We start from the raw sequence: 23,639 nt of genomic DNA, 5'->3' as shown, positions 1-23,639 counted from the left end.
AAAAAAAAAGGCGATTGGGAATACATTTCTGTTGTTAGGAATAGAGATGAACATGTTCCTGATTGAACAGACTACAGGTTTTACAGACTCCCCTTCCTTCAGCCTGGGGTAAAAAGTCCCCATGACGGAGCCCTGAAGAAGCTGCTGGGCCCTGACCCCCTGAGTGTTTCAGCAGTTGATCCTTCTTGGACATTGCTGGAGTCAAACAAGGCCCTATTTGCCTAGACAGATGCATGCAAAAAATGAGATTATTAGAACATGCCATATAAAAATGGAAGTGCAAAGAGTCTCTCTTTTCCACCCTCCAGAAGTCCCTCCATCACTGTTTGTGAGAGACAGGAATGGATTTTTTTCTCTCAAGCAATGCAGACCTGGGTGTTGTTGCAGCAGTTGCCTGCATTGGCAGGGGTGCAAATTGTGCCTAAGGGAGGTGGGGCCCCAGAATATCAAATGCCAACAATTGCCATCAAGGAACAGATTCTATTTAAAAAGCAATGGTTTGTTTGTTAATCAACAGGTCCATTAACACCGAGCAAATGCCTCTCTAATGGACACCCACAGGATCACAGGCTGCACTATTTGTATGCAATATCTTTTGATKGATTCACCCTGAAAAGCATCAAGTAAATGAGAGAGGATGTAATATTTCTGCAGGAAACATCCCACAGCAGATACATTGATTGCTACGCTTAACCAGCTGCTATGTGGCAGTCTCTTCTTAAGGAGGCTTCGCATTTGATTTTGATTACATATTTCAAAACCGAGAACAAATCAGGAACTCTGACTTAACTGTATCAGATCACTAATCCATAAAGGTCTGGTATCCTGCCAACAAGGACAACGTGACCGGCCAATGCCCAACCTGCTCCCACTTTTCACGCCCTCAAGACTCACGTTACTGTTCTCTATTTTGGGGCAGTCTTCCCTCTACCACACAGGTCACCCTGGTGCTTCTCCTTGCTCCTGCCTCAGCTAAATCCTTGGATCAAGCAAGGGGCATCTACTTGATGGTGCACCGGCCACGCTCATCATTTGACTCACTTATTCACTGCTAAAGCTGCAAAAATCACGGTCCGTTTTCCCTGACAATGTCTGCTCGACTCCTGCTCTGTCACCACAACGAATCCAGTTTTAAACAAAAATCCAGCAAATGCCCAACTTGGAGAGAAAGAAGCAGAGAGGTGAATGAAGAATATCCTGAGAACTAAGGAATAAAGTCTGAGTGAGAAAAATAGCAGTGAAATCAGTGGAATAACTTGCCAAATCAGCACACCCAGCTGGCAGAGACAGCCCACAGACCCAGAGCTGAGCGCTTGATTCCATTTCTAGTTTGCAAAAGCAGATTCTTTCTTTCTACAGACCAAACACTGGGCTGGCACTTCCTTTATGAGCTATGAAAACATGCCATCTTCTGAAGGATCTCTGCAGAAACACTGGCACTTCCAGCTGATGACCAAGCCTTGCCACTCCACCGCTGCTCACAGAGCCAAAGCCTTGAAGGAGCTTTCAAAGCCTCCCTGAATGAGATCAGTGTGGCCAGCAGACACAGGATGCTGCTCCAGCTTCAGAAATGACCCACTTGTTTCACATGCAAACGGGTGGCACCAAACAAGACCAGACCCTCCTCTTCCCCTCTGAGCTAGCCATAAATGATGGAGCGCCAAGGCTGGTGAAGGATCTTTGAGTCACGCRCGTGCAGGTGAAACACAGAGGTACAAAGGTCTAGTTGGAGACAAAATGAGAAAACTAAACACTCACCCAGGGTCCCATGGGGAGACACAGCTAAACCTCCCCTCCAGAGACAAGCTCCAACAAGAGGGCGTCCAGCCTGTTGGAATAAGGACTCCTTGAGGCAAATCAGAGGTGCCAGCAGCTACAAATGAGGGCCTTTCTCTGCTGTAGGTTCCATCCTTTCTCCCCTTCAGTACTGGCAGGAAAAAAAAAAAGAGCCTGGAGGTCCCATTCAGGCTGAACTACATGTGCCAGCGCAGCCTCACAGCCAGACAGCAAGGTAAGAGCTGCAGGTATCAGCTTGGCCGTGGATGCTGGGTTCCTGCCCCCATTTCCTTTCTTTTTAAAGAAAATAAAATTGAGTTTGTATYGACTACTGAACAAATGAGACAACATTATACAGGACACGACCCTCCACAATCAAATTAGGTCACTGCAATGCCGTAACCAGCRCGGAATATTTAGCCCCGATAGTGCAAAAGGATCAAGGAGAAGGGTTTTATGCAGCAAATACTAAAAGACAAAGGAAAATGAATCATAGCAGAGGATGAAACAAAACCAGAACCTGAGATAACCACTTTTACTGGAGAAGTGGCAGACAAACAGCACACATTTCACCTGGTAGCACACATTTCAAGGTTTCCCTCCCAATATCTTGCTCGTGCGCCCCATTCAAACCGGCCTGCCACTTCTTATAGCTTCTTTTTAAAGACATGGCAAGTGCTGGGAAATATCCTTGCCACTTCTTGCAAAGACTCCTTACTTCTTCTCCCCAGAGCTTTGCTTTGATGGCTTCCAAAAGAGTAAACCCACTGTTCACAGAGCAGCTTCCCAGATGTGTCCCCCAACTGCATCCGAAAAATATTCAACAACAACAAACACAAGGTGCTGGTTTCAGAAATGACAAGATCCCTTCAGACAGCCAAAGAGACTTGTGAAAAAGCTGGGGAGGCTCAGCCTCCTACATTGGCTTTAAGTCACCATTTCTGGTGCCAGGGAGGTCTCCAGCAGCCCAGGCGTGYGTGTTGGGAGATCCTTACAGTGATAGTGGGGCACACATAAATCTCTGGAAAGAGGAGCAGGGGGCACCTTTACTCTGTAATAAGGCTGTTTGTTGCTACGCTGGGTCTGCCAGGACTTAGGGTTGAAGCTTGAGCTCCCAGATGCGCTGGGAGGACAGCACTGCCATCCAGGGGCAGATCAAAATCCACCAGAGCAGAGGGCTCCCCAGCCTGTTCCACCCCATAAAGTGGATGAATATGCAGCCAATGCATTAAGCCTGCTATGTGCAGGACAGGAGACACAAACCTGCCTGAGATTTACATACCAGTCTGTGGCAGTGGTTTCCCAAGTGCATAATGAGTACATTAACTTCAGCTTAACTTATCCCCTAGAGATGAYGAAATGGAAAAGAATAATCGAAGTAAACTGCGATAGAGTTTTTGATTAAGCAGCTGATGATCAATACAAGTTCTCTGCAGGGCACAGGGTGTTAATGAGCAACCATTCTTGGAGCAGAGCAGCACCTGAGCCCACACTGCCTGCCTGACCCGGCTCACAGAGGTCAGCAAGCCACCCCTTCCTCTGCTCCCCCAGCGCCGAATACACCAGGACATGGGACACAGGCTGGACAGAAAGTCCACAGCTCTTCGCTGCCCTCATGCCTACGAAAGTGGAGGTGGTGGGCGAAGGAAAAGGAACTTTAAAGAAGAACATGGCTAGAAAAAGAGGAATGCAAGAGGTTGACAGCCTGATTCAGAGCTTGAGATGATATGTTYGGGGGAGGTGGAAAATATCAAAAAAATATTCACGATGTCCTAAGTCAGCTCCACTAATTTAAAAAGCCCTTGCAGCTTTGCAGCTGTAACACACGGCACCCAGCACACGTGCAAGGAAAGCCAGCTTAGGAGCACAAACTACTGACCAGCTGAGCTAGCAGACAAGTGGTTGCCTCAAGAAAACGGTGCTGTAGCTTCCAAAGACCACACAGCAGATCCTGCAGTTACTGACACATTGGCCTTCCCACCCCTGCCTCCACAATGACGCAATGCAAGAAGTATTAAGTGTTAAATCTTAATGCTTATTAATGATATTTTGCATTCACCCCAGAAGATCTTAAGCCATTAATGACTGCTTGGAGTTTAGACAGGATTTCTCTAATAACGCAGCATCTGTTTAACAGCACAGAGGAGCAAGGGGGCATAAAGGTTTTGGAGAATAAGTGCAAAGGAGAGCTTCAAATTAAAACTTCCTTGAGGAGAAGGGACTCACAGCGGCAGAGACGCAGCATCTCATTACCTGAGATTTAGCCATATCAGTGTAACTAAGCATTTTGCTCCTCTAAAGAATATTCAGAGAACTGTTAGTGACCACAGGGAACTGCTGGGATCTTTGTTTTATGTTTCCCCCCAAAGTTGTCTCCTCTGACAGCCCCCCCAGCCTGCCTATGAAAGGCATTTGTTTTCCCCAACCTTGCTCAATCTTCCCATCTCTGGAGGGTCTAGGGAAACATGGAAAAAAACTGGCATACAGGATGCTCTTCCTGTGGTGTCCTAAAGGGAACACGGTGGATGAAGGGCACATCAGGGAATCTGTCCCTGCTTCTCAAAGTCCTATAGAACTGGGGTGTGCAGCTGCCTGCAGTAGAGAGTGTATCAAGACAGATCATTAATACTACTTGATGCTGAAGATCTTTCCTATTAAAAAGCACTGCAATTACTTAGTTCAAATCTCTATATTATTCATAAGATCCATATCTATTATGGATACAGTATTTATGCTACTATGGGGAAATATAATAAATAGGGCAGTAAGCGCTCCCTCCAGGTCAAGAGGAAAGCCTGCGTCTTGGAAAGCAGTGTTTTCCTAGGGCAGCAAGGCTTGTACCAAGGCTTCCCACTCGATTTCTTCAATGAAGAGCTAAAACCAAGGTAAAAAACAACTATTCTTCCTTCAAGCCCAGCATGACTCCTACCCTGCCAAGAGCTACATGGAATGAGGTTGCAGAAATCAAAAGTTTGCACAGGAGGTCTCTTCTGAATTAGAGGTCAGAGCAAAAAAAGAAATATATTCCATTGCAGCATGGCCCACCACTATTCATCTATCTGAGAGGGGAAGCAGAAGTTGATCTAACTCATCTGGAAAGGAGAGAGAAAAATCTCGGATGAGCTGCTCTGCCTACAGCGGGATCACAATATACAGCTGATGGCCCCAAGAACTTGTTTCTCCGTCTAAGCTCCTGACTCCRCTTGGCAAAGGACTGGCTGCAAAAGAACTTCAGGAGGCAACTTGTAAACAGGCAGCAGGGTCCAGCAGCTGAACGGGGGCCAGGCTGCCAGCTGGCAGCAACCTGTCGTGACCTTGAACAAATCAAGGCCTTCCCGGCTGCCTCTCCTCATCCGTAAAATGGAGATGAAGATGCTTGGCAGATCATTGCTAGGCTCCAAGRGGAAACTCCTCTTCCCAGAAACAGTGACCACGCTTACTGCTCTCTCTTAAGCACAGGGAGACTTTATAGCCCATCCTTCAAAGACTCTGCTGCCTCTGGAGCTYGCAGTGAGATTCCTCCCCTGACTTTCGTGCCCTGCTGGGATCTGGCTACAGGAACAGGGTAGTCCCAATCCAGTCCATCTTGGGAATTTGCCCAGTGGTTATTTTTAACTCATCTCTCACCGTGAACATTTTTAGTGGGATTTGTATGATTTCCTGCTGATCTCAGTCTGAGCTAGTCTCTCCCTGGCTGCATCAGTAGCCAGCAGCATCAACAGGCAGTGCAACCTCCCTCACCCTAGACCAGACCTCTAACCCAGATCAGACCCAAAGCACCCTATTCCCTTCCACAGTGCAAGCAGGGAGTCATGGGCAGCCAGCTTAAAAGGAGACACCCCACTGTAAGCCCCTAATGCTTTCGAGGGGTAACTAACCTGTCCTAGTRCATAAAGCACATCAAATAGTGTGCTGAGCTGTGCTTAAAATCACCTTTTTGAAGTCATGAACCCTCTGCCAAGCTCTTTATATTCTTGGCTTTGTATTTGTGAGCAATGGGATAGGGGCAGAAGCAAGTGTCTGCCCAAGATAAGCCTCAAGGAAGGGGTTTGATGCACCTTCTTTGAKGCATCAAGATCTCGGGTGTAAGATGAGGCACAGGTCCTTTGCTTTTGGTATACACCTAGTGGCCATCACATCCCCTTGCTCAGTGCTCCACATCAATTACAGTGCAGAGATGTTAAATGACTGATACTTTTAATACAAGGGGCCTGTCATTTATTTATTAGCTGGCGACAGGCCCTGCAGTCCAGGATGGATGCATTATAAATCAACTGCATTTCTAACCATTAAAAATTCATCCAATTCATAATGTAGGACGCCAGTAATTTCCTTATTAGTGTTGAGTGTGAAGGATTTTTCTTTCTCCTCCCTTGGTTTTACTTTGCTTCTTTGCTTTCCCAAATATCTTGCTCATTTGAGGATTAGCTTAATCCTGCAAGAGGGAGGTGGGGGACTGAGAGGGGCTGGGGGAAGGGAGTCAGGAGCTGAAGTCATTTTGTTCCAGTGTTTTCCTCTAATTGCAAATTTGCCATATACACTTAGGAGACTTAGCTGCCTTTTCTCTTAGTCACACTTATGGGAGCCAGAGAGAATGTTCATCTTGAACTTAAGAGATGCTTTTAGGGAAAATGAATAAATCAATTCCTTTACCCTGGCAAAAGGGAAAAAAAAAAGTGAGGTACATAGGACAAAGATATTGTAGAACCCTTTAATACTTTTAAGACAGGAGAAGGTACTCAGACAGGAAAAATAACACTTTTGAAATAGATCAAATGTGTATATATATATATATAAACATGTAGATACATTAAGCTTTAGAACCTATTGCTCCAATTCAAGTTAGTAGTCCAAAAGTAAGTTAGCAGGGCTCAAAGCAACGTGTGACATTTCTGCAGACCSATGACCATTTCAGAGAACCTGCCACAAGTCCTGTCACAAGACCAGCAATAAGTAAGACCTTGGAATTAAGAACAATTAAGACAAGCTCAGCCTGCATGAGGCTGGAAGTTATGGCTAGTTGGAGTATGGCATCCTGTATCGACCACCCTTTGATGAAGGAGGCAGAGCTAACTGATGGCTCATGTGGTACATGAAGAAATTCTTGTGCTTTCACCGAGTCTCCATTTCCTCCTGTCTCAGAAATGGATGCATTCAGGATGAGAAGGCCCCAGAAGTGGATTCAGACAGGATTCAGCATCAGGTAAGTTACATAGCCTGCTTAGGAACAACCATGTAGGAGTCTGCAAATGGATTATGCAATAACCCTGCGTTGGCAGGGGACAAGCCTGGGCATCCAGAGCAATCCCTACACGCCGTGAATCCAATGCACTTTTCACCTTGAGACACTCGCATACAAATCTTTATTGGTTACACCTGCAAATGGCTTTGGAGCGTTCTCAGCCCWGTCCGTTCACCTCAGTAAATCACCTTCAGTTCAACAAGGCAGGTGCTTCACACTCAACTACGGTCTAAGACAGCTCTTTGGGGTCAGCAGTTCAGGAGCACATCAGCGAAACCCTCGTGCCCAAGCCCCAGGAGCACCCACTGGCACCACATCTGCCCCAGTTAGCGGCATCGCCTCCCTCCGTGTCGCCGATCCCGCCCGCAGCGACTCCGCTCCCCGTCCCCGGCCAGGATTGACAGCAGCAGTAAAGCCACACGGATCGCGAGGCGGGCTGGAAATATCCTGCAACTAAAAACGACAATTTCTGCGTTTTTGCTATATATTATTCATGAGGGACAAGAGCTCCGTGCTGCGGAGAGCAGCGCTGCCCTGCCTGCCCCTGGACAGAGCAGAGGCAGGAGCCCTCGTGCTGCCTTCACGTGGCTTCTCCCAGAGCCGGCCACCGGGCTAGAAACGGGAGTCTCCTTTGATGCAGGAACCTCTTTAGGCAGAAAATCATTTTACTTGGGTCTTCCCTCAGCTTTCAGGACTGAATAGGATATTTTGGGTTCTCTAGCCCAAAAGCAGCACTCAGTCTTTTTTTTTTTTTTTTTTAATCTCTATATATATTTACATATAAAAATATAAATAAATATCATCACTTGCAGATTCTACACCATACTTGTCCCGGAGAGYGGTGCTACTCCTAATGTTCCTACTGTGCTTGCCACCATGCCAACCCACTCCTGACTCCTAAGCAATAGCGTCTATTTTTAATTAGGAATCATAATTTAACTGGACAACTTCCAGAGCAAAAGAGGATGTGTTCTTCTAACCAGTTCCTGTCTGCTCGCAATGAAYCCCTCATGTGCGTCTCAGAGTTAAGATTTTTAAGACCAAAAACCAGTCTGATTTGATTAAAGTCTCAGCWCGATCTTCTTGCACCTTCTGTGAGGTGCCCACCACCTTGTAGAGGTGCCCTGGGGCTGGGTACCACAGCAAACCAGGAGCATATCCCTGTCGGGCCAGGAATATAAAAATGTACCAGCCTCAAGCTACTTTCCCAGCACCTAACCACTAAAAGCCGCAGTAAAGTTGCTAAAAACAAGATAAATATTTAACTGATTCTATGAACTGGTGGACAAAATAAATCAGTACTGCAACTCTAGCCATTTGCACGTACACACACAAGCTATTTTTAAAGCAACCCACAGCCTAATTCATGCAATCAATGAGCCATTAGGAGATTATTCTGAAACCTTCATTATCACTGGCACCAGGGCCGCCTGAGCTAGCAGTATCCTCAGGTCACACACCATGTCACCRCTCCTCTCCTTGCCGCAAGGATGCTCCAGGCACCAGGAGCAGCGGCTGCAGAACGGAGTCTGCTTTCCCCCGGCATGGATTTATTACCAACGTGAGGTCAAGAGCACTACAAAGGTGGCTGGGTATACAGAAACACAAATACCTGGGGATACAGCTGCTAATTTGGACAGCGAGCACCTCCTGTGCCCCGCTCTTTGCCTCTCACCCTGCTGCAACGCATCTTGACTCACGCCAAGCCACTGGTGGAAAAAAAAGTCTGTACCACAAAGCCTTAAAAACTGCTACATAAATGGAAATACAACCATTTTCAACAGCTTTGGGCAATCCAGAGCCTGGACAAAACCACCACAGCATCCCTGGCTTTGCCAAGGAACAACAGAGCAGAAGGCAGCACTCACATGGGTAGCATCCTTCGTGACGCAGAGGTATTTGGCAGGCAGGTACCACTGTACTGYGGAAATGAAGAGGAACTCTGGGATAATCCAGCAAAGATTTTGTACCAGGCTGATACAGAGTGGTGGGGCACACTGTGCCTATGCACGCAGGGAGGATGGGGTGGGCATGGGGGCGGATGGATGCTGGAAGAGCTGCACAGTGGGACAGTGTGGGCATGGGGAGCACCTACAGCAGGTGAGGGCGAAGCGAGCACTTGGACAAGGWGCTGAAGGCCACACGGAGGAGCAGAAGCAGCCTCACCACCACGGTGCACATTGTGTCCCAGTCTGAGGAGAAGGATGTCTGTGGCTTGAGCGGCATGGGAAAAATCTGTCCATTTGACGCAGGGACAAGACTGCTAGGCAGTGCGAGCAGCCTGCTGYGTTAGAGCCACTCCAAATCCAGCAGGAAATCAGCTCAGGGCGTCTCCTCAATTGCCTTGTTAACCACTCGACAGTTGACACATCGCTGGCTCCTCTTCCTGAAATCACCCCAGGCAAGTTAACCCTAGTTGTCACCCCCACAGACAGCAGGATTACAGGGTCCTGAGGAGATGCTCTCAGGCACAGGGAGAAGCAGACAGATGTTCAGGAGAAAAACACTTCCTCACCCACTGTTTGATGTCTGTATACAGGAGTGTTTCCTCCACCAGTGCAGTCTCTCCAGTGGCAGGTCAACGTCAGCAGCACAGAATAGCATTCTGCCTCATTTAAGGGTTTCTTCTTCTAATAGATTTCCGYCATCAGGAACATCTCTCTCCAAAGTGCCATCACCCAACTGCGGCTATGCTGTCAGCTTCAGTTCCTCGCTGGGGCTGTATTCTGCTTAAACTGCCTTTGATCTCAATTGCTGCTACAAACATCTTCAGTAAACACACATTAACGTAACAGAGACAGCATCTAAAACCCAAACAGCTGCAGGAGGTAATTGGCTTGTATGCAAATAAAGCCAGCCAGTCCGTCACATTTGGAGCAGGAGGAGATTGTCCCACCAGGCACTGCACTGTTGGCTACAGCAGCAGCTTCCCAACTGAGCAGAGACCAAGCAGGGGAAACCAGAGCRATGGTTTTCACCCTCCGAGCAGCTTGGCTTAGCCTCCCTTCAATCACACAGAAAGTACCTGWGAGGCTTGCTGGAGGGCAAGATAAACATAGCAGATTTTGTCARCCATTCCAGGATGACCTGAAACGCTCTGGTTTCTGTGCAAACTCATGGCAGGAAGGTCTGAAGACTGATTCACTGAGCATGAAGTTACACGTGCCATTGGTGGAACGGTCACTCTGYTTCTGCAAACATGGACTTGACTTCTGCGATCTGGCAAAGTATTCTGGTAGATATTTCTTCCACTTGCTCTTTGTGAGCTGGATGAGGCCATGCAGAACATAAAACAGGTAAATAGTACAGCAGCGAAAGGAAAACCAGTAGAGAGCTGGTAAGAGTTGAGCAAGCTGGAACAAGTCCCATTTGTCAAGCAATCTTGCTGGTCAGATATTACAGCCTGGGGAAGCAGGATGAGAAGGAGATGCTGGGGTCAGGGGAAGTTCAGTTCTGCTCTGGATGGTGAYAAAGTATTAGCTTCTTGTTGCTTGCACTTTTCTTCAGATACCTGCAATATCAGCTCTGGGAATAGACAGTCGTTGCCTGCAGGGTTTCTTCAATATCCAGATCCATTTGCAGAAAGCTCACGTCAACACTTGGAGCCGTTTCTACTACAGTGTACCCCAAACCAGAGGCAACCAAATTATGGAGGCAAGACCACTGTGGCAGCGAACACCACTGCCTTTCACCTGCTCAACACTGAGATCTGAGTTTTCTCAAGACCCAAGCCAGAAACCCAGAATTGCAAGGCCAAATGAGATGCAGAAYTGGACAGCAAAACATATTGGAAAGTTATATGGCTACCCAGARGTCCCCATGGATTCCCTCATAGCTATCGCATACAACTTGACTTTGAAGGATGAGACCAYAAGACAGAGAGGAGCCCCAGTGCAGGACAGAGGTGGCCCAGGAGGGCCCATGGGACTTAGGTCCTACTGAAGAAAAAGCTTTTATATTAGAAAGAGGAGAAAATAAGAACTTTGGAGAAGCTGGAGAACTAGGAGGGACCTGTGGGAGGGACTGAGACCTGCTGTCAGTTCAAACTTGCTTCCACCCTCACATTTCATGAAAGTAAAATTTGACAAACTCTCTCATCTCTGGAAATAATAACAAATAAGTAAAGGGCTCCCTTAGTATCAACAGTTTGGGTTTTGTTTTTTAACCAAATGAAATCACAGATATATAAGGCTCAAATTTGGTGTTTTGGTGAAAACGAGGACGTGCACTGGCCAAAAGTAGGAACGATACAGACTTTTCAGCTTCCCATACCCAGGATGAATAAGACACATTAAGGGAACAAAAAGAATTAATGGTGGCAAGACAAACTGGGCTTATAAAACATCTTACTCATTTTGTTTTCAGGCCCTACTAGAAGCAGAGGTAAGGAAATTCATCTGTTTAAAAAATATGATTTTTGAAATGACCGCAATGTTCCTTTTAAACTGCATTGAAAATACATGATAAAGACAGAGCAGTGAGAGAAAGAGCGCTGATGGCGCTTTTATTGTGTGATTTGCCTTGGTTTTTTTTTCTGAAGTACTTCTTTTTAGCCGATTACCATGTATTTACAGTTGGTGTAATTATATCTAATTACTTAATTAGCATGAATACGTGTAATTACTAACTTCGAATATGTAATTATGTCAGGGCAGCCTGTAATAAATGAGGTTGAAAAAAAAAGCCCTCATTAGGGCTCTACGGAAGGACGGCTGCTCCACCCGTGTGGAGAATGCATCATAGTCCGAGACTGCACCAGTCCTGCAAGAAAAGAAAGGCAGCATCGTTTGTGTCCTCATGAGCAGCAGCCAGCAACAATCTCCACCAAAATGAAACCACTTGCCCAGAAAATCTTGCTGTATAGTTTTAATGGGAATTTAGGATCCATTCCCAGGAGACAGACAAGGATCTACAGAGGGGCTGCACACCAGCCTCCTTCTCGGCCATTGAGTTTGGGATTTTTTTTTTCCTTTATAACTTTCCTGAGGAGACTTATTTTGTCAAAGCATAAATGCCAGTGAGCAGAATAACTTCAGGACTGTGTTGTGGCATTTGTGTAAGCTTCAGAGATCAGATCTAAGGACTTCTAATCTGTAGCTGATGCATTATGAGGAGTATTAATTAGCACAAAAGTAAAACAAGCCTCCAAAATGTTTCAACTGTAGCATTATCAAAGACTTGCACCATCAAAAGCTCCAGGTATTTATAATTATCCATTTTGTAATTTCAAATGCTAAACATGTGAAGACGAAGCTAAGGTAAAAAGTTGCTACTACTACCAAGAAGCACATCTGGAAAGCGTCGTTGAGCCACCTCATGAAATTATTTCAGGATGATGCTCCCTGTTTTTTCACTGACTTTTTGGGTTGTTATTTTTTTTTCTTTAACAAGGTGCCATCTTCAGCCTGCAAGTGGTGATGGCCACTTACTGGGATGGGATGGCTCAGATTCTGCATTAGGTCCACTCTGATCATAGRATGGAGCCATCTGGTCCCCTCACCCTACCTCCTCACCAGATATYTGGTCCACAGTGACAGCTCCACAACCAGACAGTCCTGTTTGTCTCCTCTTGACTGTTTATTTCCAAATAGAGAGGTGCAAACTCATCACAGCTTGTTATTTAGCCTGTTGACATCTGTCAAGAGGATATGCCACTTGGTGCTCTTACGCATACCAGAAAGCAGGAGAGAAAAAAGTGTCTTTCTGTTTATTCTTCTGAAATCAAGCCTTTAGACGATGCTGCTGTCAGCTCAGCTCTTTACCTAACCTTCCACGTGGGGCTGCGGGTGGCTAAAACGAGGATTTGTTGCCAACTTTATGCTGCCCAGAATGCCCTGGAGATATTGCGTGAGGATGCAGGGAGTGTCTCACCAAAGGCTTGAGAGAAGACAGGGTGATGTGTGCTGTATTCCATGCCTCTTTAGGAAGCCTTCAGCCAGGAATGGAAGAAGGTCTCCAAGTTTCTCCTGGAAACTCTTTTCTCCTCTCCTCCAAGTTTCTCCTCTTGCAGAGCATRGGTAAGAAACCAACTTCAACGGCACAGATCCCAGAAAGCTGGAGGTGGGAGCAGGCTCCTGCATCCTTCATCCTGCCAACGAAGGGAAAGCAAATTTCTTCCCCATGAGAAATAGATCTCCGTGTCCTTGCCAGCACCTTAACTCCTGGACCAGCTGGGGGGAACCCACAGGGCAGTGTGGGGCAGCAGGAGCGAGCAGGGCGCAGCTCGGTGGGCAGGGAACATCCTCCGTATTTCAGCTGCAATTCCATTATGCAGAGCTAAGTGGCTSGGAATAAGCATCCGTCATCCCTGCGTGATAAGCGATGTTTGCTAGTATAGAGAGTGACAGAAATCTATATCACATCAATGTACTATTAATAGTGCATTAAGCATATAGAGTTCGCTCTCCTCATTGCAGCTCGGTAATGGGTATCGGCACATCCTCTGCCCAGACAACATCCAGGAGTAGGGTGGAGAGAAGCAAGGAAGAAGAGTCTTGAGCTGGAAGGAGGGAACTCGCCTGATGAAGATGTTCTGGCAACATCTCAAGGCCAAAGAGAGATGCTGGGTGCTACTGAGCACCTTACTCGGGGCTGAGATGCGCGACGGCTGCTGGAAGCGTCGTGCCTGCTTGCAGGGGCACAGACTCAGTCGGGTTGCAAGGCGTCCAGCCTAACGCAGCTCCTCGCTCTGCATGGCAACAAATGGAGAAGTTTGGGCTCCAGCTCAGCGCAAGGGAAGGTGGTGCCTGGGAGGGAGGCGTGCGGGGGCAGCGCATCCCCTCGCGCTGTGATTCCCGGGCCAAGGTTAAGCTGAGCACAGCACATCAGATCAAACACAGCCTTTAACGGTGAAGGCTCCCGAAGCACGGCCATTTGAAAAGGTGAATTACGAAACTTTCCAGCCTTAAGCAAAGCCAGCAGTTAAGTCAGAGAAGTTGCGTCCAAATCAAGTCGTACAAGGCTTGGGACTAGAATACGTAAACATACCAAATCCAACCCTGCCCAAGGTCTCAGAGCCTATTTAGTGCCATGTGAATGGCAAATAATTCCAAAAATTGAAAAGGTTTTTGACCTGACACCATCCACTTGGATTTTCCCCCCTTTTTAGCACCAAATGTAGCATCTTTGCACTGGATTTTGTTTCAGCAAACCTGCCTCACAGCCCTGGGAAACCTGGAGCTCCAAGACAGGGCCTGGGAAGGCTAACACAGAAGTAAGTAGTTTTCCATGCCTTTCAAAGGGTCCATGCTTACTGGTAGTGCTATATTTCCCCCCTGTGGCATGTTCTACAGGAGAAACGGCTCCAGATACCACTGCCAAGTGCTTCTGCTGTGCACTGAACTTATCAAATCCTAATCAAATAGCCCCCTGAAACTTGGAGGCCAAATCCTGCTGTGAGCTGCCTTCCCTGCAACCCTGCTGAATCTGACAAGCCCCACAGGGCAAACGGTCAGAGCAAAACTTAATTCTCTGAGTGTGAACCACTACTACCACCTAACTGCAACAGCACAAACGTATCAGGAGGGTCAGCAGAAAGATTAAAGAGATTTGAGAGGGTTTGGAAGGTGGAGAATAAAAAAAAAAAAAGAGAAAACAAATCCAGCAAGCCATCAGAGTTCGTATAGCACCTCATCTCAAAGTGATATAAGAAATGTAAAACACAAGTAACAGCAAAACCCAACCGCACACTACCCCCAGCTTCATCAGCTCCTGCCTCATCCACCCCTTCCTCCCCCTCTCTACAAACAGACCAAAATAAGGGCATTAAAATAAAAACCCACGGAATGCCAGGCGCATTAACGGGATGTGCCCATTGCTGTGGCTGGCAGAAGCACCGTGACCAGCACCCTGGGACAGGGCCGGGCTCCCGGCTCTGCCCAGCAGCGGCGGCAGCTCCCCTCGCTCTGCCGCGAGAGCCGCAGCAAGAGAGAAGCAACTTGCTGCCCAGCTCCTGCTGGCGGATTGCTCAACGGATTGCTGCAGGTTGGAGGGTGGCCTCCTACCAGCGTTTCTGTTCCAGACACTGAATTATGTTTCCTTTGCTCATGAGTCAGCACGAGCTGGAAGCCCTCAGCGCCCCGCGTCTGCCTGGCCCCCAGAAACAGCACCACCGCTTGCTTCCCAACCTTTTTATTGGATCCAGCTCTGCCCAGGACCAAGAARTACCAGAAAGATGAACAATAACAGGAGGAACACTACAGTTCCTTCCGTACTGCTCTGTTTGCTCCTGAGATGTGGTACAAGGCAAGCTGCTGACTGTGGGAGCCCACCCTGGGGAGGGTCAGGCCCCAGAGCAGACATGGAAAGCACCAAGCRACATGTAAGAAGGCATCCTTTCACCCAGAGCGTTTCTGTTATGCTCAGAATTTAGGAGAACTAAAGGGAGAGGGCCAGGTTATCACCGCCTGCTATTCTAATGCCTGACTTCACAACGCAGATTTATGCAGGGAAACCGCAAGCTTTACAGAGGCCCATGAATATAAGACATCCAGCGACTAAACCTTCTGTTCTTTATCTCTGTGCACCTGCTCCATCCATGACCACGTGTCCTGAGCTTGTCTTTGCACCACAGGGAAGCCAAGAAGAAAGTCCTGCTGCTACACGGCTGGGAAACTGCTGGAGGAGGAAGGGGAGGCATGTCCGTGTCCTTTCCCCCCACGAGCAGCAGGTCACTCGAATGCCCCGCGCTTCCACACGCGCTCTTGCTCGTGCCTCTGACGGGCGCTCAAAGCAGAGCCCTGTTTCGAATGGCGTTTTCAGGCAAGGGGGGGAAGGTGACTGGTGGGTGGTACAGGGAGGGTGAAAGGAGGTGAACGTGAGGGTGGAAAGGCTCCTTCAGAAGCACCTGTATGTATGTTGTGATTTCTGAAACCTGAGATTCACTTTGGTTTCTGGACCATACCAAGACCCCTTCTCCTCAACCTCGTCTTCCTGCCCCGCTCTATCCCACGTGCACAACCCTCCTCCTGGCCCTCGCAGAGGCGGCCACCTGGACCGGGCACTTACACGTGTCTGGCTTGTGGCAGTTGTGACCTTGTCGGAAGTACTGGGGGTTCTCGATGACAGGAATGCGGGTCATGCCGATCACCACCGTGTCCGGGCCAGCATCCAGGGACGAGGGCGTCGTGATGCCGTGGTTGATGTGGTGCAGGGGACTGGCAGAATCCTCCTCGCCGCTGATCACTGCCACGGGACCTGAAAGCATCACACGCACATCCGTCACACACAGCCGGGCGGAGAGGGGGCCCCTCGGCCCCGCTGCGCTGCTTGCTGCAATAACCAGCCAAGTTATCATTCCATTCCCTGGARGAGATGAGAAATGYTGGAAGTGACCCCAGGCAACTCGYRCTRCCTCCCACCACCMCYRYGAACGGCAGCACCTYCATCCTCTCCTCCCTGCCCCAGGAAGCTCAGAGCACCAACAGGCAGGCAAGGAAGCCTCGAGGCGAACTTGTCAGCCCCTGAGATGGAAGTAAGGSGGGTGTCCCACGGCTCTGCTGTGCTGGAGAGGTCACAGATCTCCTTCCACACCGTCCTTCYGCAGGAGGAACCAACTGCTGCTGTGAAATGGAGTAGCCCCTGGCTCCCTGCAGCCACCGCCCCAAAAGGAGCATCCCGTTCTCACCAAGAGCATCATCTGCACYCCCACCAGCTCGGCCAAGTGCTGCCCCCCGGGACCACATCCACGGCCTGGCCTCCTCCTGCAGAGCTGAGCCCCAGACCCGAGCCCGCTCCTGGCACCCGAGCGAGCACGCCGACGCTGCAGCCCTCCCCGACCGCGCGCGAGCTCGCTCCTGTGCGCAAAGCAGGGCGGCGAAGAAAAGAGCAACAGCACCTGAGAAGAAAGCTTCGCCTCCCAATTAACGGGGATATTTTATGATATTCAGCTATATCCCAATTTTAGCATTATGCTTTGCTTTATTTTTAGCACTTGTAACTTAAGCCTTTGCTAAGAGCTGCCAAGGCTGAAAACCTCAGGGGACATGAAAGATGAAGACAATTCCCCATTTCCATCTATTCTCACATATCCCAAAGGACCCAGCTGCTCCATACCAACACCTCCACCACCAAGTGAAACCTTTTAACCCATGCACACAGAGCCCCGAGGAGCCAGGGAACAAGGGGATCACACTGCAACTTTCCAGGAGAACCTCCGAATCAAACACAACACAGTGAATTCAGATGGGAAGAAAGTGGAGATGTTCCCTTCCTCCCTCCTGGAAGCTGCCTGGAGCTACCAGCAGACCCAAGCAAAGCCCAGCAGAGATGTGCACTGAGCTTCAAGCTTATTCAGAGAAGTCCTTTACCTGGGCTGTGCAGAAAATGCCTCTTTCCCATCAGTAATCTCTTTCTAATTGCACAATTACTTTATTATACAGCGCTGGCAACAAAGAGGGGAGTCTTCAAGTCATTTCATTGTCCAGAGCCTCTGAGAGGACACGGAGAATACAGGCTCCATGCAGTCATTCTGCCTGCATTAATCTTGTCTAAAGGCTATTCATTTTTGAGACTTCAAGTATTGTTTGTTCTTCCAAGTGGGATATAATGAAGTTATTGTGTAATTAGCAGAGCCCTGGCAGCCATGGCAGGTATTTTAGTCACAGGAATTTAAAAAAAAAATAAATAAAAGAGAAAAAAGAAAAATAGAAAAGTTGCTGCCTTTATTATGAATTCCTTCTGGCAGGTTCTGGCTTTTTTCTTTTTAAAGTTACTCCCAGGGCCCACTTCCAGCTTTTGAGACGCAAAAGCAAAATTCAGCTCTTGCCGCAAGATGCCTCTATCGGGACTACGCACGTTGCATTTCTCCAACCCAAAAAGTAAACAGGCAATTTGGGTTTGAATGACTTTTGTTCTTCCCTGTCAACTCTCCGCCTGTAAAACAGGCGGCTCGGGGGTCGCTCGGTGCCTGCGCCTCTCCTCTGCCCCATCCCGCACCGATGGACAGCCTCTCCCCTCCGAGGGGCAGCTCACAAAGCATGTCATAAAAATACCAGCTGGAGAGAGACCGGGATAATCCACGTGAGGAGAGCCCGTAATGATGTCCCCTGCTGAGGAGCCGTGGGAGAGGCTATGGAGAGCTTGCTCCTTTCCCTGCGCAGCGAGATAGATAGTGCTTCAGAGGAAGAGCAGGGGGTGTCCAACGGGGCAACGAGATGCRAAAATGTGCCCATGAGCGAGGTCGTCAGGGCTGTCCTCTGCTCCCAGGGCAGGAATGGCCATCTGGGGAGGAGCAGAGAGGACATTGTCTGCAGTGTCAGCACCAAGGGAGATGTTTGGTTCTGTGGATGGCCACAGGAGGCATGCCAGGCTGCTAAACTTGGGCATTTACAAAATTTACCATCCCTCAAGAGTCTCCAGACCAAATCTGATGCTCCATGGCTGTCTCGACCTGTTCTCATTTCTGTAAAAAATGGGAAAAACCCAAGAATTGCCAAGACTATCAGGATACTGTAGTAAACCAGTACATTCTGTCGTTGCAATAACCTGGGGACACTTTCCTGCCCTTGAGAGCATTTCAGTGTCTTGCACAAAGCAAACCAAGTACCTCCATTAGCTCCTCTGAGTGATCAGAGCTGAGATCCAACCCCACCAGGGGCTGCAGCCACCCTGCTGCACYTGAGACCAAGACTACCATTGGACTCGCTGCACAATCCTGAGAGACAACCTCAAAAAACACCTTTGATATCAAATAGTCACTGATCACTTTTATAGGTTTGACTCTTGCTCTGACTCTCAAAATAGGTACCGTCATCAGCAGCTCCTGGAAATAAAGCAGCTACCCACACTTCAACCCTTTTAATCTCTCTTGGCAATATCATATATTTTTTGCTGCTAAGTAGGTAAAGAGGTTGACTTTATGACGTATAATGCTGATGAATGGCTTTATTTGGAAGAATTCTAGCTGGCTTCAGCAGTAGGTTTTCTAGGTAAGGTTAAAAGGAAAACAAATGAATTAAAAAAATAAAATAAAAAAAAGTACAGACTTTACGATTTAGGTTTATCTTCTATGTGACAGATGAATGGGCAGAGGGACATAGGAACGATTCCAGTTTTGTACCACATAAATGCAGAATAGTCTGGGGCAGAATAATAGTCTGGGCTAACTCCTGATATACCACTAAATAAACTTTATAAAGAAAATAAATTATTTTGAAGCTCCTCTGAAATTTAAAATCTCAACAGTGATGCAGCAGATGTTTCTGAAGATAAATCAACCTGCACCAYGCACAAACACACTGTGAGCACTAACTGTCAAGAGAGTCAATATAATATATGTCAATATTCTAGGGAGGTTGTACAGAGGATCAAAATACCCTGGGCTCTGCCACGACCCATGGACATGGGGCAGCAGGAGCCAGAACAGAGGATGAAGGAGTTTGGGTTGAGGAGGAGCTCAGGYCTGGAGCAGCCACCGGGGTGGGATGGGGTCACACCCCAGCAGAGCCACCAGGGCTGTCCCATGGCTCCAGTTAGGAGCCCCAGGAGGTCCTCCCTGCACCCTGGTTGTGGGCAGCAGGGTCTGCAGCTACGTGTCCATGTGCGGGTTTGGTAGGACGGTCAAGTGCAGTGACCACAGCACCAGCGGCTCAATGAATCCGCCACCATCCAACGCGCAGTGAGACAGCTTGAAAATGCTGCTTTTGGAGAAACGTTGCAAAGAACAACTCAAATCAGCTCTTTTCTTCCACACCTCCCACCTACATCCACTGTTCCCAGCCTCACCTCTTCCCGTGCATCTCCTCCAGCCCCCCGCCCAGGCTATCCTCCTTCCATGCCTATCCTAGGGATGCTCCTGTCCTTCTTCGGGCTCAGCCTCTRTCCAGATGTTATCACCTTCACTGCAAAACTGCTGGGCAAGTGCTCTTCCAGACTGCCCYGAAACCTCTGCTTTTGAAATTCTCCTATAATTCTCTAATCATCACTCTTCCCCGTGGCTAAACTTGAGTTTGGCTTGGTGCATTTTTTTCTTCCCTTCCTTTATGCTGAAGCTCCACCAAATAGCATACACATTTTAGTCCATGGCCGTAGAGTGCTGCTATATCCACAGTGTTATAGGGCCATTTGTTACTTAAGAAAAATACAACAAATAGTAATAAATAGCTTGGGGAATCCCTGTTTGCATGATCACATTCTAGTGGTAAATTATTTACCAAGGCTAAGAGCTATAGTTTCTGGTAAAGCACAGGCTCAGGAATATTAGGGTACTTTATAAATAACCATAGATTAGGGAAGATAAGATAATGGTCACTTCATACACATCCATAACCCAATAAATGCTCCAAGGCACACGGGTGAAGAACAACAAAAATCCCAGCCTTCTATCCAACAGGAACGTTGCCAAAAGAGCAAAAATGACTGAAGATACAGAAAAAAATGTAAAAATTGTGCTTTGTGTTGAAGAAAAGACTGGAGGGACACGCGATAGCAGTCTTCAGCTATGTAAAAGGTTACTGTGAAGAGAAATATAATAGCTCTTCACCATGTCTACTGGGGATAAAACAAGAAATAATAGGTTTAAATTGCACTGAGGGAGATTAAGGTCTGAATGTTTTCCCTAATGCCTAGCAGCACGGATGGTTAAGCACTGGAACGGATAACCTAGGGATGCTCCGGAGGTCCCAGTGCTGCTAGGGTAGGATGGGGAGAGGTCAAAGAAACTTCTTTCAAGGACATTTCGATTAGAAGAGCCCCCAAGCAGTGGCACTTTTCACCTGCAAAGAAATAACCCTCAACAAGGAGCAGTTTTTGCCTTTTTGATGCTTCTGAAGAAATTCTAAGAATTCTAAAGAATTCCAGCCTGTGTAGGCAACACCAGAACGGACAACGCTGCAGAGGGACTTTGGGAATCCTCAGAGGCACCACGGATGCCTGTTTTTCCGCAGGAATGGGACAGCAGGATCTGTTGTCAGCTTTGGTTTTCCCAGGTTGAATGGAACACACTTATGTCTGATGTTGGGGCAGCCCGTGGCCGCCCACGTGAACAGGACAACACGGTACCCAGGACGAGGCCGTAGTCTCTTTAGGCCGTTTCTACAGGGCATCAATCTATGCCGTTCTGCAGGGCAGCTGCATCCACGCACCAGGTCACGCGTGCAGCAAACACACAGGGTGCTCGGGCACACAGAGCAGCAGGGGCTGCCCAGGCTGCAGGGCAGCTCCCCTCTGCCTGTGCCCACCGGCGCCACTGCTCTGGACAGAGTTTTTCATCAAAAGCAATCGCTGCAAGAGATAATTGTGCCATCCACATCCRACTGTGAAATATAAAGGAGCCATATAATTAACCTACTTAATTAGGAACTGCTTATGACCCATAGCTAGGGAAAAAAAAAAGCTCTCCCAGTAAACTGGGTCACCATGCATTGTATAGCAAGTACTGAAGCAGACCTCATTAAACTCCAATACGTTATAAACCCCCTCCCCATCCGACTTCAAACCTCTGTTGGCACTTCCATATTTCCCCAATCCTAATGTTAAATGCTCCTCTTCAAAGGGCCCTATCACTGGCTGGCAAGTGGATGATTCCAAAACAGAATCTCTCAGCCTCGCTTTGCAATTCAGAGCTATAGATATGCACGTATATATTTCTTTAACCACAGAAAGAAATCTAGTCCCAACCCTCGGCTTATCAGTGAAACAAACCAAAACCAACCAAACAAAAAAGAAGTGTCAAAAAAATAATCCAACCTTTTGCTGGAACCAAAATCAAACAATCCCCCAGGGCTGATCTCTGCACCAGCAAGGAAAGGAGCTGAAACTCATAAAACAGAATAAGTGAAAGCACAACAAATACAATTAAAAATCTAGCCATGCTCGGAGCGAGATTACATTTACTGTCTCATAAAAAGAGTCTTGTCCTGTCAGGCAAAAAGAAAAAAAAAAAAAAAAAAAAAATCAATTTCTTAATTTTTATTGGCAGCGGCGGGCGCGGGGCCAAGCGAGCGCTCGGTGCCTGCAAGGGACCTGCTTGGAGCCAGACTGCCGAGGGCTCCAGCGCGTCCCCTGCAAGGGGACCGGCCACGCGCCGCCTCCGCGGCTGCCGGCTGGGTTCTCACGTGGCGCCTCGTCCCCCGAGCCATGCCCACGGCTCCGCGGACCTGCCTCGTGGCAGACACGGCTGCTCAGCCGGGATCCCTGCACGCYGGCCCTTCTCGGAGCTCCCTTGGCGGCTGTTATCTCAGCTGAGTCCAAAGGCCCACTCACATCCACCGCGCGCCGGTCCTGCCTGCTCCTGCCTCGCTGCCCCACGAGCAGACATCCCTCTCAGCAGCTCCCTAGGGATCGCAGCCAAACATCCTCTCCTCCCTCCCAAATTTCACCTCAGTTCTCAATCACAAGCCTTACAGCCCCACAAGCTGCAGAGGTCACGAGATACCCTCAGGAAGCAGATGAGCATCTTGGCAGAGAACAGTCCCCGCGGCACTGCTGCCGCTCCAGTATCCCRGCTCTCTGCAGAGCCCACAAAGCTGCAAACCCTTTTCCAACACCCATCTCCCTCTTACATACTGACATTTTCTTCTCTCTGATGTTTTCAGGCACTCCTAGGGAGAAATTTTCTGCACCTGCAGAAAATAGTCTGGTCCAAACAGCTCCAGTCCCATCAGGAAGTACAGGATCCCCAAATCTCTCCTATTTCACCCTTGTCCTTTCTTTTCCCTCTCTYGGGCTTATTTATGGATCTTAGACATGAATCCTATAAGCACTCGCACTTGGGGATGGGAAACATTAAGATCAAATCATATAAAACATCAAGTCAATGCATACAATGGCACAAATGCATAAATCCAGGAGAACAAGCACAGGAAAATGCTTACAGTAAAAATGACGAGACAATCTGATAATTAAAAAGGGAGGGGGGTGACAAGCCAGAGCCATGCGCGACAGCAGCTCCAGCCACCCTTGGGAAGAAGGTAGAGCAGGAATTCTGCCTGTGCTCAAAGCTCCCAGCCCAGCCACACCACAGATCCAACTCCAAAAGCACACAACTAGGAAAGGAGCAGCGAGCGTACGTCAGGGCAACCCCGGGAATGCTTTGGATCCTTTACTCCAAGCATCTCCCAGGTGTGGACTAAGCTCAAATCTTCTCTGCTAAAGAGGAAAATTTGGCAGAGAACGTCTCCCCCGTCCTGTCTCCCCTGTTTACAGGTCACGGGTGGATTTTGGGGGCTGCCAGGCCTGCAGGCTCCCTGTCGGGTCCTTCTGTCTCACGCATCAATCACTAGAGAGAAACCTCTCGAGCCTGCGTCTTGGCACGAYGGAACGCAAGCCGCCAGCAGCAGCAGCTTCTCGAGCAGTGAACAGGAAGACAAATTCACTTTTGGCAGCAGCAGAGGCTGACCTGCACTGAAGGCACAAGAAGAGGGCCGTTTTACAGCGAGCAGCTGCGGTTTCTGCGCGTTGGGCTCAGTCCGCAGGCTGCTGGGAGCCGCAGTAGCCAAGCTGCCGTCCCCGCGCCCCAAAGAGAGCAGGGAAGCAGGAGACACAGGATCTGCACGTGGCCAAAAACCCTCCGGATTCCTCCCAGGGGTGAGGCCCGACACCAAGATCCAGGCTCAAAATGGGCTGGTGGAGCAGGAGGAGGATGGGCTGTATACCAGGTATACAATAAGACATGAGAACAAGG

At 48.4% G+C, this 23,639-nt stretch overlaps 1 protein-coding gene across 2 annotated transcripts in view; it reads right to left on the bottom strand.

The window, feature by feature from the left end:
* Positions 1-23,639, bottom strand: part of NTRK3 (neurotrophic receptor tyrosine kinase 3) — a 207,045-nt gene that overhangs the window by 76,061 nt on the left and 107,345 nt on the right. For both annotated transcript variants that reach the window (XM_026036300.1, XM_026036301.1), the window contains exon 12: positions 16,025-16,213. In XM_026036300.1, the coding sequence (XP_025892085.1) occupies positions 16,025-16,213 (189 nt within the window). The remainder of the gene's footprint in view (positions 1-16,024; positions 16,214-23,639) is intronic.

Source organism: Nothoprocta perdicaria, unplaced genomic scaffold (genome assembly GCF_003342845.1).
Source record: "Nothoprocta perdicaria isolate Ctin4 unplaced genomic scaffold, notPer1 scaffold_176, whole genome shotgun sequence".
In the NCBI taxonomy this organism is placed as follows: Eukaryota; Metazoa; Chordata; class Aves; order Tinamiformes; family Tinamidae; genus Nothoprocta; species Nothoprocta perdicaria.
The sequence above is the reverse complement of the archived record's forward strand: the minus strand, read 5'-3'. Positions and strand labels throughout refer to the sequence as shown.